General features: G+C 50.0%; 3 protein-coding genes across 3 annotated transcripts; 2 read left to right on the top strand and 1 right to left on the bottom strand.

Moving 5' to 3' along the window:
• Positions 1 to 8,104: 8,104 nt before the first annotated feature.
• Positions 8,105 to 8,672, top strand: LMH87_007703 (uncharacterized protein; the record flags this gene model as incomplete). The annotated part of the gene is made up of 4 exons (XM_056199631.1): positions 8,105 to 8,160; positions 8,219 to 8,401; positions 8,452 to 8,465; positions 8,518 to 8,672. 4 exons carry the CDS (start codon positions 8,105 to 8,107, stop codon positions 8,670 to 8,672), a joined length of 408 nt encoding a protein of 135 aa, XP_056058062.1.
• A 3,044-nt stretch (positions 8,673 to 11,716) lies between these two features.
• Positions 11,717 to 12,832, top strand: LMH87_007702 (uncharacterized protein; the record flags this gene model as incomplete). Its single annotated transcript, XM_056199630.1, has 1 exon — positions 11,717 to 12,832. The coding sequence occupies one exon, from the start codon at positions 11,717 to 11,719 to the stop codon at positions 12,830 to 12,832; it is 1,116 nt and encodes a 371-aa protein (XP_056058061.1).
• Positions 12,833 to 15,308: 2,476 nt separating this feature from the next.
• LMH87_007701 (uncharacterized protein) lies at positions 15,309 to 16,484 on the bottom strand (the record flags this gene model as incomplete). The annotated part of the gene is made up of 1 exon (XM_056199629.1): positions 15,309 to 16,484. The coding sequence occupies one exon, from the start codon at positions 16,482 to 16,484 to the stop codon at positions 15,309 to 15,311; it is 1,176 nt and encodes a 391-aa protein (XP_056058060.1).
• Positions 16,485 to 17,866: the final 1,382 nt, after the last annotated feature.

Raw genomic sequence — 17,866 nt, 5'->3', positions numbered from 1 at the left:
GTAATTTCCTAATAAATTTGTTTTATATTTACCTGGTTATCTGGTGTTGGCACAGCTTTAATCTTATTATGTGGCCAAAGGTTGTGGCCTTTAGTATCGTCCTTCTTCGCTGTAACAAAGCCTTGATAGATGCCACAATTGACGCGCGCAGTGCCTGTGGCACCGATATTCTGCTGCCGGAGAGCAAGGAAGAGGCTCGGAGAAGAGAAGAGGTTATCTAGGAAGACATGATATGTCGAAATTGGCAGTGTTTTAACTAGGGAGATGACGACAGCTTGTGTCGGGTTAATTCGTATTGCCTCTGCGGCGAGGCTCCTGCGCTCTCTTGAGGCTGCTGGCTCCTGACCTTCAAGATAGTCAAAAGAGTCCTTCGGAATATGCCATAGCCAGCCTAGGAAATACCCAGCTTCAGCGATAACCCAGATCTTGAAGCCTGTAGGAGTCGGCTTATTAGGTATTGTAACCTTCTGTTTCGAGCGCCCTGTGAAGCGTACAATACACTCGTCAACAGCTATATTTGTGCCTGGTTTATAGAAGCGAAGAGAGGCTTCTTTTAGCTGGTCTGACCACTCACTGGCGATACAGAACGGGCGAGGAAGAGTCGATTCTTCGGCGTCGCAAATTCGAAGTTGACGATGGAGGAGGTGGAAGCGATCATATGTGATATACTGAGTAATTGGGTGTATCGGACGATTCGTTACGCCAGAATAAGCTTTCCAATAGTCTTCAAGTACACTTTCTGCGTGGATTGATATATAAATCATACATGCTAGCCATAGGAAGACTTCAGATCGCGTAGTCGGATGCCACTGGTTGATGCGCGCGTTCTCTTTCATCGGCCCAGCTGCCCCCCGTCTAGGCCCAGAATTCGTGTACTTGACCCATGAATCTATTAGCGAATCACTCATAAATTCCTTGAAAAGTGACAAAGGCGTTAGGGCTTGATGGGGAATCTGGGGCTCGCGATCGGGCACGCGAAGTGGCTCAAAAGACGCGCCGGTCGCCTGGACTGGTGGTTGGTCTGGTCGGTATGTGCTATCGGCTGGTTGCTCTTCCTGTGCTTCATCTAACCGGATAAAAAGCTCCGTATCGCCAGAATAAAGTAGAAATTGACTTTCGCTACCGTCCATTATAATTTTTATTAATTCTTTTATATGATAAACACTGTAAAAGGCGTTTTGTTATGGTCGGCAGATACGTAACTCGCAAGTACCGTGTCTAAAGTGGGTCTAGTGACCTTGGTGTTGCCTTCGCACTGCTAAGGGGATAGGCTTCCAGGAGGCAAAGACACCACTTTTAGACATATACAAGTAAAATAGCTAGTGAAGCCTACATACATCGCTGTCTTACATACTGTATTCAGGATGTTTGTCCTTTCAAGGCAGGGTACCCGATTTGTAACTCACCATTCTTGTCAGCTCTTGTAAAAGCAGTACAAGTGCGGATCTTATTTTCGTCAGCAATATTACGGATAAGAGGCGCCAAGTTAGCAGCTGTAAATAAGGCACTTAACACTGGAGAGAACGCCTACAAGCCATTCAGTTGCCGTTGTACAGGCATGAACAGTTTATGGAAGGCAGACACAATGGTTGAACATGTGCGACTGACTTGCCCAGTGGGCCATATAGCTTGTGCATTCAGCGTATGTAATAAGATCATTGTTATTGGGGGAGCCGAATTTAGAAAAAGTTGGCTTAAGATTGCTATTTGAGGTTATCCATGGAAAGTTTGAGGGTTACTCACTGCTGAGCTAGATAAGTTGAGACCTATAGTTGGGCTATATAAGCGAACCTTACCCCATACACGTTGATTGTCAAGAAGATGGAAACCCTGAATACAAAAGAAAATAAACATCTGGTCACTTGTACTGCTACTATTTTCTGTGAAAATTTGGGGAAAGATCTTGAAAAAAATGAAATAGAAACAATTGCAGATCATATTGAGTCCTTGATGGAACTTGACCAGCTGGCGGAAGTGTTACCGCTCGTATTGATCTATATTTCTCGACTCAAGGACAATGGAGCAGCTTTCAAGAAAACTAGCATCACCACATCAATTTCGTACTTGGTCATACTCGCGGTCGCGCAGCTGACAGAAGAACGCCCTGCCAATGATGAGTGGAACGGCATTCTTGAGAGGCTCAGCGATAGGTTTCACGATCACACTCCCTTGGCAGCTATTATAAAAGTCTTGTCAATAAGTTGCAAGGAAGAAGAAATAGCAAGATTCGAGGGGAATTCTCGGCGCCCATTAAGTTGCAAGAAAGAAGAGCTAGCAAGAGTTGAGGAGAATTTTCAGAAGACTGTCAGGAGCAAGCAGAATCAACGGGTAAGGGTTAAGAAAGAACCGGAGTCGGATTAAACTTCGAGTTCATTGAAACGAGTTGCTGAATCCTAGGAGATCACGTCAAGTCGCGTTCAATCCATACTGTAAAATTTCAGATAGATATCAAGAACAACTGTTGCAGCTCCTGGCTACATTCACTGAATACATCCCTGCGATAGGTGGTCATTTCCTGGAGAGCCGCTTTTGTATATCCCGTTTGCTAGTGCCTCTGGCACCGGCCTAGATAGAATCAATCAAGGCAGTTCACCACCACCACCAGACCTCGTCATACGTATCGTACGAATCCCCTGTGAATCCAACAACAACATGATGTAACTTCTCTTGGAATCATCTTCCTGGCAGCTAAGTGACTAGCTGCCAGTACTTATTAAGCTCGGCAGAATGTGTTTCTTAGCGGTGCATTAACACCGCTGTTCTGGGCAAACTCCACACCGAGCACAAATTTGGTTGCAGCGCAGGCTATGAGGTGAAATATACCTCTAGCGCGTCACGAGGGCCTTATCGCAAAGCGGAAGAAATAGCTCTCGCTGATACGGCTGGTAGACTAGCTCTCGCGGCGAGAATTGCTCCCGTTTGTCGTACAGAATGCATAGTAGCACAGGAGAGCGAAAGAGACGTAATGACGGCCCGGTCAATATCTAAACAGATCTTGATTTCTCTAAACATGACAAGTGCGGTGTTTGGCAGCGTCGGTATTGCGGACCGAGCCTCCATTCCACTTCCTCGATGGCTTCGCACGTCACCGTTGTAGCCTCGGCAAACCCGCGACCTCTTCGGGGCTCGGTATGATGACCAAACGGGATATCGGCATCACAAGCCATACGCATGGCGCGCACCCACACCCACTTCTTGTGCCTCCAATAAATCTTGCAATGGGTCGCCAGATGGCGCTCACGGAAGATTGACAGAGCTGTATGTATCCAAGTGGTCGACGACGACGACTGGCCACTGCCCTCGTCTGGCACGGAGAGTATGGTTGTAGCCTTTCCATCCATCCAAAAAGTTTGTCTCTTCCTCGGACTTGCTCAGGATATAGGACTTATGACCTGTCCCTGGTGTGGTGTTGAGCTCCCTCTGGTCGCGTCGTGTACTCGTCCCCTCGTACGTGATTGTATCGGGGCACTACATAGTTCCAGTTGATAATAGCTACAGTGTCCGCCACCTTCGGCTGCTCATGCTTGAGCGTCATTGCGCTCCTTCGTCGCTACACTTGGGCCTCACTTTCGTTCGGCCCCACGCTGGGGTTTCGTTACCAGAAATGCACTCCGGGGGTGATCAGGAAGATTGATTTACTTGTCAGATGTGACTAGAGTTGGTGGTGTTATGCAAGGGTCTGTTGGGCATCGGGGATTTATTGGTCACCTTCAGGGTACGGTGGGGTCTGCGAGATGAAACTATTCCCATGGTCCTCGTTCCATGCCATGGTGGATCTACCAATATACAAAGACGAACCGTCTGTTCCACGACTACTAGACTGCTTGCTCGCGCTCACACACAAGACTAGGCTGATCATCATGTCCGGATTCAGCATCCCGACTAGCTTGCAACCTCCGACCGATGGACTCCATGGCCGCGGCCAATGCCCCACGACCAATCGCATACAACTACCCGTTATGCCTAGCACTGTACATTCTCAGCAGACGCAAAAGCGCGACATCTTCATGTGACAGCGCTCTGTCCTCCTGCTTCACAGCACATCCGGAGATGGAGGAATGGGGCCCAACTGAGAGTGCGCGTTGTTCCGGCCCAGGGTACTGTGACGACCCGATACGAGGGTCAATCCAGTCGACTTCGGACAGCACGTCCTCTGTGGTAGTGTGGGACAGGGCTGCTGGCCCATTCGAGAGGGTCCCCTCCCGTTCCCCCCCCCGCAAAGCACTGTTGCGAGAAGCAACGTCACAGGTCCGCAGGACCAACCTCCCCAGTTGCGTGTCACTCTGCTGCATCTTTAATAGTATGCCGCTCTGCGAGGCTATGACTCCGTCCACGTATTCTATCGAGAAACCCTCCTCACGGGAGTACAACGACACTTTCGCTTGCGGGCGGTGGAAAGTGTAACGCACCGGTGTATTATGTTAATGTCTCCGACACAAAAGCACTCCGCTGCCGTGCGCAGAAACCCGTCCTCTAGGGTTGTTCCTAGGGAAAGATGAAAAGATATTTGCAAGATTAAGTCCGCTCAACCATAACTCTGATGCAAAAAGTTTCCTTTTATGCGTCCCCATGGTCCAGTGTCACGGGGCATCCGCCTCCCCGTGCTCATCCTGACTGTCGTATCGAATCCTTTCTCGAGCCCACCCTCTCAGGTGGTTCTCAATCAACCAATTACCTGCGTAATTGTCTCTGGCTACTCCACACCCTGCTCCGTCTGCCGTTATTAGTCCACTTTACTCCTTCTTGTCGTGACATGATATGACCGTCTTAGGACAGACCTATGACTGGCCTTCTGTTTACATTCACAAGACCGTCTAGCGTCTTCACAAACAACATCGCGTCTTCGGGAGCCATCGCGTATAGGAAGACCTTTGTGTCGTTGCATCCTGGAGAAGCGAGCCTGGTTAGTTACATTAACGGAAAGATAGTACCTTGCGCATATATTTATAAGCATTAGTTGTTAGCAAGAAATCTGTTGCAGCCTGCCCAACCTCTGGTGGCAGTGGCTGACTAAGGGTTGGAATGGAGCCTTCGAATCGGCCCAAATGGCAGAGAGACCGCAAACGAGTCTTGTACCTGTTCTCGAGGACTATGGTCTTTCAGCAAAGTTTGGCTTTCTGCCTGCCCCGTCTTACTACCCGACCCATGCTGCAATGCACGGGAAAATATCGCGAAGAGCCATTCGGTGAGTGTCGTCTCGCTGCAGGCAGCGAGACGCATATCGGCTGCGTGGCTTATGCAAGACGAAAGGACTGGCACATGCCTTCGACCTCGGCAGTGCAAGGGGTCATTCTCCCGTATGCAGCAGTTCCCCGTACAGCAGAGAGTAGCGGTGCTACCAAAATCCAGCTTGGCCTCGTGGGCCGAGAAATTCACCTGCAGTGCTTTTTTACTTATCTTGATAATCAGGTAGTAAGACTCAACTTATATATAACTGGAGCTATTGCTTAGTTGTGGTCGAAGGAAGATGGAGGGTATATACTAGCTACTATTATCACCGAAAACGCCGTGCCACTGCAATTCGCATCGCATTCATAAAAACCTAGTATTAATACCTTGGAGGAAATAAAGAAAAGACCAACGCTTTCTCCCTATTCATAACAGCCTTTTGTTCATGTTGCAAGCACCAGTGACTGGGCTAGACCCACCACCTTATTTGGTGGCTGCCTAGCAGGACCTCGATAGCTTCTTCTTTCCTTCATAGTCAGTCATTTCCTCCACACAGCAGGAACTAGACTATCACCAACACTGCCACATCGTGACCAACAGAAATATTGCAATTGATCAGTTGTAAAGCCCCGCATTTGTAGGCAGGAAGTGCCATTGCTACGGCCACGGGCGCGCCTACCACAACTATGCAACGCAACTTGACCTGATCACTTGATCCTTGAGGATAGCGATTGATCACTCGAAGGCACGTCTTTTGACACCCGTATTGGACGCACCATCATGACGGGAGTGATTCTTGATGTTGGATCCAGTGAAGTATTCTATGAGCGGTTGCGTGGTTTCTTTTGGTAGTAAAGTGTTCCCAAAATCACGGTAGTACTAAAAAGCGACTTTCAGAACGTAAAGTAGCAGCGTTTAAATTAATGCTGATAGCGTCAAACTGTCTGGGCGTGGCTTGCCTCCCTCGGTCCCCACGGGTGCATCCAGCCCCTCCTCCATTAGCAGGCTTTCAATATCCCTGAGATCTTCACCACCGATGTCTTCCAGGCCCACAGACTCCGGGACCAAACTCTGACGAGAATTTCCGGACTGAAGTAAATTCCTATCCCGGGGAGCTTGGCTCACCTTCTTCGTCTCTGTTTTGGACCTGTGGTCGGATATCAGCCCCTTGACCAAAGGGAGGTATATAATCAGGAAGCCGATCATTGACTGAGAGCCATGCTGTATTTGTTGCAGCATGGGTAGTTGTTCATGAGGCACAATAGCGGCTGCACATCCTTGCCCAAGACCTACCAGCACGGGCAACATGAGGTAACCCCAATGTCGCCCACAACTGTCATGAGCTGGAGTTACGCCGTGGTGGGTGAGGAAAGCGCTTGTCACTACCAAGACTCCACACAAGAAGGGAATGAAAATCCAAATCCACTGCCTCTGTGTAGCCCAGTAGCACCAAATCCCTGCAGCCAGAATAGCGGCGGTGGGCAGGCCAACGCATCCTCCCGCAAATACCGGAGTCCAGACACCATGGAATGAAAACAGGGAAAGCCACAAATATATCTAAGCCCATGATTAGTGTTTGATAAACTCAATACTCGCAGTCGTACAATTTGCGCCCCAAGGCAAAGCCCACTGACAACCTGCCATGCGCACAATAACGCAAATAGAGGCGTATATGTTCTTGACATCTGTCGAGTGATAAAAAACGCAAGAAAAAATGCCGCCAAGACAAGGGTGTAAGTGACAAAGGCGGCTTTAAGCAGGCAGTGCCTAGGTTGCGAAAACGACCGAGGATAGCAACGGGCGTACACGAGGTAAAGAGTGAAGTATAGCTCTCCGAGACCAGCTACAGCTAGAGCCAAACCCCAGCTAATGGGCTGTAGTGTGTGTAGAGGCTGCATTGAAGAACGGTATGCTTCTTCTATTCTGTTGTTTTGATTACATGGGCACGGTTATGAATATGTAGTTTGACGAGATTTGTTTTCTCGGAGAGTACTCCAACATTTCCGTGCTGAAAAATCAGCGAGTTACTGTGCGGCACAGCGATCTCTGGCGCGCCACGTTTTAATAATAAGACCTGCATGCAGTACCTGCAAGACAAATCACATCTCCGCCTTTCGGGGCTGGACATCAAAGAAACCTGTCTAGCACAGCTTTGATGCTTGTAGGTGAAGGCATCAATGTGCAGCTGTGGGTACCTCCATGTTTTAAGCTTGCAGCGCTTTTCCTCAATATGTCCGCGCCACAGTGCCAATCCATGCCCGAGATGGTGGGAATTGCGCGCTCCTGCTTGTAAGGGTGCAGGAGGGGGTGCCAAACCAGACGCCAGAAAGGCGCCAAAAAAGGTGCCAAACAAGGGTGCAGGGCGTGGGATGGACAGCCTCGTCTCAGCGAGATGACCAGCCACGTCGTCGGCAAATGATATCTTTTTCGCACAGCCATCGAAAGGAAATGATAGATTGAGAGTCATAGCAGCTACTTGTAGTTCGCGCACATGGATTGGTGGTAGTTGTCCCTACCGAGACCAACCTTGCCGAGCGCCACCAATCTCTGCATCCCCTTCCGCAGCCAACAAGTCCGGGCGCTGGAAAAAGGTGGCATACGACTTGAAAATGTGCTGAAATCTTCGTTCCCTTCGTAAAATTCTTCATGGCGTCCTAGTGTATTCACCGATCTTTTTTTCTTTCCGCGCAAGGCCCACGCTGGCTTTTTGTCATAAATAGCTCATCTTTTCTCGGATTCCAATCTGTTCGTGTAACCCGAGCCCCATCCATTCTCCAGCAATACTACTCAGGGGCTTAATAACAAGAGCGCACTGCCAGAAGTTCAGGTATCATCAGCCACCCGCCGACTTCAGCTACTGTGCACCTCGATTTTCCTTGCTACCGTTCCGTGATCCCGAACGACTTCGTTGGTCCAAACGCGAGTCATCCGGAACATGACTCCAACGAGACTGCAAGAAGCTACAGAGTCTCTGGACACCATCCGGCACCGGTAGGGGTTCATTTAACTGCCCAAGAGGTTGGCTCATCGATGTACTAACGCTTTGCAGGGTCAGCAATCAACCGCGCTCTTACGAACTGTCACCACATGACCACTCGCCCAGCAAGGTCACGCCCGCGCAGAAGTCCAGCGTTCACGACGCCATCGAGGGCGATCACACTCAGGTTGGAGTTGAGATTGCTCAAATTCTTGCGGACAGCCTTGGCGAAGGCCGAAAGACGGTGCCGAGTAGGTCAAGGCAGCCAAACATGGCACCTTCAGCAGCGCCACTCAGTCAATCAGTCGCTTCTCTTCCGGTACGCAACAGAGCTTCCTTTGTTCCACGCATGACTGACATGAAACAAACAGCGACCGCGAGACTCCATGCCCGCTCCGACAAAAGAAGCCGTCACGGATTGGCCCACGGAAGCAACCTCCGTATCTGCGCCATCCGCGGGGGCGAAACGCGCACATGCAGAAAGCGCACAGGGCACGCGCAAGTATCCAAGACGCTCGAGGACTAGCCGCCGGCGCTCGACCGATAAACCGGATTTTTCGTCGCTACGAAGGATGCCATTGATGCCGCTTGAGCAGCGAGTGAAAGCAGAAACAGGAGAAGTGGGGGAGACGTCTGCAGGTTTGGACACAATACAGGTCGCCACATCACAGGCGGCTCACCTCGGCTCTACAGAAGGTCCGTTGCCGAGTGCTGTAGTCGAGCCGGTTACAAGACAATCAAGAACACGCGGCTGCAAGGAGCGGGGGAAAGCACCCGGGGTACCTCAACCCTTGGTAGTCAGTCAAACCGCCTCAAAATCCCGAACGAACCCCCCCAGTCTTGAGAGAAGACTCCAACAACCGACAGACACTCCAGTTGGTCCGCTTCATATCACAGAGCCTGCTTTAGAGACGACTCTCGCTGCCCCATCTGCTTTCACAGCTATAGCGGTCACAAACACATTGGCCGAACATACTCCGTCTCGGGTCACCCAACACCGCCTCCCTACACAGGTTCATCCTAATAGAACTGCAGAACAGGCTCCGGAAAATGTTCTGCAAGAGCAAGAAAGTATGGGCAGCATGCCTACAGCGTCTTATGTCTTTCAACGAGAGCTACAGCCTGCTCAAGCTTTGCTTCGTCTGATGCTGATAACCGGCCCAGCATCATGCCGAGAACTTTGGAAGCCATCAGAACCGTTCAAATGTCTGACCATTGAGCGAATCAAAGAGAAGATGACACCGCAATTGAGTCCTGACTTTCTCGGATTTGAGATTGTCTTTATCGGGGAGGGACAGCGGAACTCTTGGAAGGTAGAAGAGGGAGCTGACGTTGACTTTGAGTTTGTGAAGCTAGATGTTGAAGAAGTAGTGGAGAATTTCAGGGTTGGGGGTGACGGGATCAACGGGTATGCACTCTTTGAACTACGCATTCGGGAGCTAAAAAGAAGACTGCTGCTAAAATAGCTTGACGCTTAGCCGTCAATGGACGGGCCTGCCAATGTGCGGTTCGTGACGACACCACAGGCAGCGTGGTAAGCACCTTGTGGTACATTATCACCGAGATTTAGTTACGTTGTGGCTGGAGGAAAACAGTTTGAATCCTGAAGCAGGTGCAGAGCAGGGCATTGTGAAGGGGAGATGACAAATCTGCATCTAGAGACAAAGGTAGCGAAGAGCCTAGTTAGCGAACGACCGAGGAGTCTTTTATATTTGCTTCTAAATGGTGTTGGTACTCCGTTCGGGTGTACGCGGCCTTTGTGGTCGCTCTAGCCTAGCTGAATTTTACGTCAGCTATTCTACTTTGGCTAGTACGTGCGTGGAGGAGTTTATTAGATGGCTGCATGAGGATGAACTCAAGAGTGTACTGACGACGAAATCAACTAAGAAGACTTCGCCTGGGGTGCCAAATTTCTTCGTGTCAGTGGTGTCTCTGCTTGAGCATCACACAGGGCACAGGACGGTACTTTGTTCAGCACTGCTTAGTAAGCTGAGCGGGTGTGTCGAAAAGAGTGCGAAGCGCGCAGAGAGAGTGATGACAATTGGTTAAATGGCTTTGTTGTCACGGGGAAGTAGCACCGCGATAGGATAAAACAGTATTCCGTTCTTATTCGTGGTGGTAAAAGTCTACTTATGGGACAATACCCCCACCCAGAGCTCCGTGGTGGTGGTGGTCGTGCAAGAGTGCCTTGGCCAACGAGCCACACTGCCACCAGAGATTGGACAGGCTGCAACTGATTGCGTTCTTCTGACGGTGGAGATTCTAGGTTGAGTGTTCAGGGGAGGCTTGCTTGCTGATTAAAACACCTCCAAGAACCTGCTCCCTGCAAGTTGCCCTGAGAAATTGGCTCAGGAAGGGTGGGAATGCATCGTCAAATGGCGCTGCACGCAGGCAATCTGGGAAGAACATCATTAGTCAGAAAGATGTGGCTTCTCCACCCACACATAACTCAACTCCTTCATCATTATCAATGCAGCAATTTGATGCTCGTCAACTCTCTCCCTGCGCCGCTTCTTTTATCGTCACAAAACCCATTACCAAGGTCGTGGCGGCGGCCAGCTTAAATGGGGCCTTGCAAAGAAGAGCAACCGGCTTAGTATAGAGAATCTTACATTATATGGCCCGGGGGGGGTAAGAGCTGCTCTTTTGGAAGGGCTGCCTGAGGATAGGAAAAGAAATAAGCCTGAATAGAGACGTCTTTGTCAACTCGTGTGGAGTGCGAGCCTCAATCATCAAGTGGCAATGTTACCATTAGACAGTGGCATGTCAGAAGGCAGAGAATTACGCCAGGGTAGAAGTTTCTGCGCTGGAGTGAATAGAAGGGCTGTGGTTTCTCCGAGCTCGTCCGACTAGGCCCTCAGTGCGAGATTTGAAGGGCCGTAAGTTGCTTGCGAGGCTTGTATTAGGGTCTTTGACTAGAACAAGCTTTTTTGTTGTGAGTCATACCCTTCAGCAGATGTCGCCTTTTTTGGCCCATGTTTTAAACCCGAGTATTTTGGAAAACCATACATCTCCCCAAGCTTTTGAGACATGCAGTCGTCATCAGCTTCGCAGTTGAACCTTGACATGAAGCATATGGTGATAATAGGTAGCTCATTCTAAGTAAAGACCGGCCTACGCAATTTGTTGTGCGTCTGCGCACGACGGCGATCCGCACATTCTGCCCAGCTTGGGTCGATATGCCGGTGGGCATATCCGGACTCGACAGAGCAATGCTGCTTCAGATGGAGTGGCAGGGAGGCACGCCCGTGCTTGACCACCATCACACTTGCTTCACATGCTTCTCTTCCCGTCCAGTCGTTTCTTTCTGCCCGAGGTGGAGAAAGACAGAGTAGCAGCTAGTCCATGCAAATTGTGCGCTGGTGCGCACGGGACGTACGCAGCCGGCAGAGAGGAGACAAGGTATAAGAACTCTCCTCCCCTCTGATCCACGAACTCATCTATTCTCTTCACTTTTGTCCGTAGAACAAGCCACAACCCTTGTCTCTACCATCAATACTACCTTCTCTTTTTGTTTTTCCTGTCACTACAAAACATTTTCGCTTTGCACATACTGTTCTGAGTTTCACAATGAGAGCTACTGCCCTCATCTCTGCCGCTCTGGTCACTGGCGCTCATGCCTGGACCTACCCTGATTGTGAACAGGACAACTGCTATCTCAACTTGATTGACAAGCGCTACTCAGGCGAGGCTCCTGGCTTTTGCATTGGCTGGATCGCCAGCACCACCACTGACGCCGCGGCCATTCCTACCCACTACCGCAACTGCCCTGACCTCAAGGCTCTCTCATCGGCCTGCTCTTGTGTGGCTTACACGGCCACGCACACCTCATCCATCACGCGCCAGACCTTGACGAGCACCCTGCCGCCGCTGACCAGCAGTCGCACGTCTCATCCGGTCATCTCAAGCTCCGCAAAGACCACTCCCACCACCCCGAGCACGCCTGCAACTATCTCGTCCGAGTCTCGTGTCACTAGTAGCAGCTCGACTGCTTCAGACGACGCCACTAGGACGAAGACCTCGACTTTTCCTCTTGTTACCAGCAGTTCTACCAAGTCCCAGACTTCAGCTTCTCCTATACCAAGCAGCTCGTCTGAGGTCACCACTATTACCACTAGTATATCCACCATCACCAAGACCGATACTTCTGCTTCTACAGTCTCTAGCAGCTCTTCCGCGTCTCGGATTATCGACAGCACTCCCATAACCACCGAGCGTTCTACCACACGACGGACTTCTGCAACCATCTTCACCACCACAGCCAATACCATTATCAATTGTGCCGCTACGGTCACCAGCTGCCCTCGCGAGTCGACAACTGTTCTCACCTCCATCATTCCTGTGTCAACGGCCGTCTATCATACCAGTAGCGCCGAAGCCCCCACTCCTCCTCTTGAGTCCTCTCCCAAGGTTTCCGCTGGTCCTTTGCCGTTGCCTCCCTCTACGTCTTCTGTCTGCCTTGCCGGGCAGAACCCCGGCAACGACGGCAAGTGTGTTGCCGAAAGTGTTCCTTTCAGTCAGGGAACTCGCTCTTCTACCACCACTAGCCAGGCGACTACTCCCACCCCTGCTCCCACGGTCCCCACCAGCAACGTGCCATCCACGGTCACAGCAGGTGCTGGCCGCTTTGGCGGCAAGGCCGATGTAATCGCTCTCGGTATTGCCGCTGCTCTGTTCTACCAGTAGATAGAGCGACGAGAAGAGTAGCAGGACTTTCTCCGCAAGTAGCAATCTTAGGGTGACAGAAGAGCCCAGCGTCAATCAATCTCAGTGTTATTTGGCTTAGGCTGATTCCCCCTTCCCAGTAATTTTACTCTTTTCACCGCAGGATTGGATTTGCGCTACAGGACGATCTTTGAAGATCTTGCGTGGCTCTTGAATCGTTCTACACGTCAGGATGCTGAAACTCTACCCTACCAAGTACCTTTTATAAAGATTGTGTTACAGAGAGGCGGCAAAAGTTTCGCTCGGTAGTACCAAATAACATGTGGGGATTTGCAATTTTCACGACCTCATAGCTCTACCTGTAAGCCCCTAATATATAGTGATGAATGAAAAGTCTCTATAGATAGAGAGCTTCTCATATTAATAATAGTAAAAGTTGCTGTGTGGATAGCAATACTCTACTTGGGTGCGTGGGTGCGTGGCACATGTAATGGTAACGGGGGAGTTTTGCCCTCCTATTTGGAGTGCCTTGCTCTTTCGTACCCGCATTTCCAGCCTCTATCGGGCTTAGCCTCCCATTGCGGCGCTCACTGGCAGATCTGTCGCCGATGGAGCCACGAGCAGTGCGGACGGCTCGCGGGGAAGGGATTGTAGATTTCGCCAGTCAACCAGCGGCTGTATAAGTAACCATCCTACCACCGCCTGCATAATTTATTTCATCGGCTGGCGGCGTCTGCAAAGCAAGCAGAGGGAAGGGCAAGTCGGCCTGCATATTGCACCCAAAAGTCTCGCGTTGGCTCTGTGCCATGAATAATTGAGGCCATGCAGCCTGATCTCGTTTCCTTACTGCTATTCGTTGAACCAGACACTCGGTAACCAGTGAGATGTTGATAAAGTACTCCGTACACCCCTTTGTTTCCTTTCGTGTCTGTACCAGCCACGTCTGCACGGGAGTGGGTCCGCGGAAGTTTCCCCCTGATCAACTAGCATGCAGCCAATAATTTTTTCGCAGGGGAAACCAAACTGCGCAGCTGATGGGTTGTGGCCGCCACAGAAAGGCCATGCCAGTCACGGTCAGGGGAATGATGCACACCCATTCGGCGGGCAGGCTGCCCGCCGCCAGAATTCAAAGAGAATATCCTACTAGTCGGGGAGCCCGAGCCCTCGTCGCGGGTTTCTCGTCGTCTGCCCGGTCGCGGCGTGCGCCGCCCAGCCCGTGCATAACCTGCTCCAGGAAGCCTGCTAGGGATCGGCGGTAGGAGGCGGTGGGCGGTGGGCGGTGCGTACGGAGCTGCCCGTGGCCATACTGGCAACTGCTAGCCACGTCTGCTGGCTGAGAAACCCCGGTTCGTCACACCGTCTGCCACGGTTCCGACTCTCTTTCTCCATGGCTCTATTGTAAACGGTTGGTTGGACTCCAATTCTTCCGCCGGCACTCCCGCCACCTGGCGTGTGACCTGGTACTAAACTTGTAACATTGCATACTGTGATCACCTCTGTGCGTAGAGAATGTAGAACTTGAGATGTCCTAAAAGCGATTCATGGGCCAGAAACCACAATCTCCCTGCATATGTGTTTTTCCCGTCGTCTGTCGGACCCAGGCGTCCTTGGGAACGCGGTGTAAAGCCAAAGTGTCTGTGGTTCTACATGAATCTTCCGTGCAGCAGAATATGCGCCTTGTCAAGACGGCCATGCTCTGCTGCCGCTTCTGAAGCGGCTTGTCCACCGACTGGGTCTCCCGGTGCATTTACGTCGACCCCCTTCCTAGACTAAAAGACGCTTCACAAACTCCTCTGGGAAATATAATCCCTTTCGCTTCGCTCCATATTGAAGTAGTATGTCGGCTATCTTTTCCTGCCGAGACAAATGTGGTTGGGGAACGCGCCCCTGCGCGACAGTATAATCGAGTTCAGAGATCTTCCTAGCTGGGGAGGAACGCCCTATTGACGCGCATCCTAGTTGAGACTTACGCGTTGCGATAGCAGGAACTCTAGCATATGTAGGTCTCTAGTAGATATCACGACGAGAAGCGCTTCTGTGACGCAATCTACGTCCAGGCCAGCATGAGACTTGATGAACAACGCATTTCAATCCGGTCAGCCTGTTGCAACCACAGCGACTACGACGAAATCACCTCGTGGACCAGTGAAGCAAATCCGAATATCTGCTCCTACATTTATCCATACTTTTTACCAACTCCACGTTTCCTTTCTTAACTGCAATCTCAAGAGGTCACTTCATGTCACCGTTGTGTAACTGAGTTTCGTGCTCCAGCAGTAAAGTAGTGACCTCATTAAAATGGGCATCCTCAATACCGGTACAATGTACGGACTTTAGTTACTAGCAGAATAAATCTCGAGAAACAGACTCCTTTCGGTAGCAAGCTCTTTAACGTACCTCTAGGCTATACCTGACTCTGCAATCTTATATTAATATGTAAAAACGATACATACAAAAATTTTAGGATGCCAAGGCATCTTTGTTCAATCCTTCTACTTCAAAAATGACAGTGGCCGCGGTTGGCACCTCCGGCGCTCTTTAGGGCATTTCCAACACAGTCCCTGCTGACTAGGGGAAGTTGAGCTTGTACGTACCACTGGAATTTAACATCGTCGGGTGTCTGCTCAAATTTCCAAATAGTCATCGCACCGCAGCCCTTTAGTTCGCGCTCGAGGCCCTCAGCTTTGGCGCCAAGTTTCACGAACGGCACGTTTTTGCCACGGATTTCAACAAGGTAGGCATAAAGTCCCTCCACAGTCAGGTCGCAGCTGACTTCATTGACCTTTTCATTCAGAGGTTTCATCTCATACACCCAGCCATCGGAGGAAGTGAGCTTGGAGCCATATTTATAGTTGTAGGGATTCATCTTGGAATCGTTTCCGTCGCAGCCATCAATGATAGCATCTTGAAGGCGACTGAGACAGCTAGAATCATCCTTGGGGCCTTTGGAATCATCGCCAGTCTTGAAGACAGACAGCTCAAGCTCATTCACAGAGTCAATGTTATACCTGACTACCTTGTCTCCTTGCTCGCAGAAGGACTTGGCATTATCAACGGCCAGATCCCGTGAAATAATCCAATAGTCGCCCTCGACGCCGTGACACTCATTTTTGTCCTCGGCGGGGGAGCTGGGCGTAGAAGTTTCGACAGAGGTTGGAGTAGAGACTGAAGTAGAAGTTTCTACAGAGGTTGGAGTAGAGACTGAAGTAGAAGTCTCAACAGAGGTTGAAGTGGAGGTAGGAGTCGAAGCTTCAACAGAGGTTGACGTGGAGGTAGGAGTCGAAGCTTCAACAGAGGTTGACGTGGAGGTAGGAGTCGAAGCTTCAACAGAGGTTGAAGTGGAGGTAGGAGTCGAAGCTTCAATAGAGGTTGACGTGGAGGTAGGAGTCGAAGCTTCAACAGAGGTTGAAGTGGAGGTAGGAGTCGAAGCTTCAACAGAGGTTGACGTGGAGGTAGGAGTCGAAGCTTCAACAGAGGTTGACGTGGAGGTAGGAGTCGAAGCTTCAACAGAGGTTGAAGTGGAGGTAGGAGTCGAAGCTTCAACAGAGGTTGAAGTGGAGGTAGAAGTAGAAGTAGATGTTAAAGTAGATGTTAAAGTAGATGTTAAAGTAGAGGTTAGATCAGAGATTAGAGTAGAGGCCGAGATAGCTGCTGAAATACTGGTCGACGACATGTCTGATGCAGGATTCCGTGTGAAACTTGGTACTGATCCTAGGCTTTGGTCGAATGTTGGCGCTGTACTTACCGTCGTGCTAGGCGGTAAACTTGTAAGTGAGGCTTCCGTGGAAGTTCCAGTCGACGGTGACATTGCGTTAGAAGAAGTAGGAATTGCCGAATCGGTTTGGAAAGCTCCAGATCCGTCCTGCCTTGGAACCTTGAGAAACATCGTAGTCGTAAAAGAGTTAGTAGATGTGGGTGACCACGAAATTGAGGCAGCTATGGCAGCAGTAGGGAGCAGGGGTTGATACGGCACCACATATGTACTACTCGGAAAGATGTGGTCAACGTTCTTCACCCACGGGTTCCACGACGAGTTGAATAATTCTTTCACATCATTTCCATACACGACCTCTAAATCCACAACCACTTGACTTTCTAAGGGCTGCCAGCGCCCAATAGTTGTGGACGGGGTCGTGGTAAATGGGGAGGCAGCTGTAAGAGTGGCAAGGCCTAAGGCAATGAATACACTATCAGCTAGCATCTTGTACGTTAGATGGTGCAGCTTCTGTATCATTTATAATAGTCGGGCTTGCTTATATCCCAAACAAAACCGGAAATTGTTTGATCTGGTGCTCAGCGCTAAAATAGGCGTAAAGAAAAACTGACTAACCCGTACTAGAGTTTCTTGATATAGGAGTATGGCTGCCCGTACTAGAGTTCCTCGATATAGAAGCATGGCTGCCAGTTGGTATGACAAGAGATTCGTTGCTCTACATAGTGTGCAACATGAGATGGAGTTGCATTACAGTGAATTCACAGTGCACAAAGGTGCTCCAAATTAATGTTTGCAAATTTAAATAGGAAAATTCCAAAATTAGGTCCTGCAGCCCCGTGATTTATGATTTCTAGATTCGGGATGCTGAGCCTAATAGCCTTGTAACTTTTGAGATAGACACTTCAATGATTGGGACATCCACATCTTTGTGAGCGACATAGCCCCTTGTGCCCAATAAGATCTGCTGACTGTGTCACGTGCGCCGATGCTAACATTAGCTTTGTTACTGTTCTCGTTGTGCATCTCTATGCATGAAACTGGGCCGCTGATCTTGTAAAATATCCATTTCACCCTCGCAGATTGCATTCCGATTACTCTCCAGAATACTGGCAACGGTCAAGCCCCCACATAAAAGCTGAGTATAGTGGATCCGTGCGCTACACAGACCTATCAGTTATGTAGGGCTAGTTAACAGTTGACCCAATTGAGCGTGCTGAAATGAATTGAAAATTGAGTGGAGGAATAGCACACTTCCGAGGGAAAACGCCCAACTTTTTGGTAGACGGGCGCAATCGTCATGAGAACTTATAGTTAGAGCACTATCGATATAGATAGAAATC

Source organism: Akanthomyces muscarius (assembly GCF_028009165.1).
Source record: "Akanthomyces muscarius strain Ve6 chromosome Unknown contig_11, whole genome shotgun sequence".
NCBI lineage: Eukaryota > Fungi > Ascomycota > Sordariomycetes > Hypocreales > Cordycipitaceae > Akanthomyces > Akanthomyces muscarius.
Note: the sequence above shows the minus strand (reverse complement) of the source record. Positions and strands in the feature narration are given on the sequence as shown.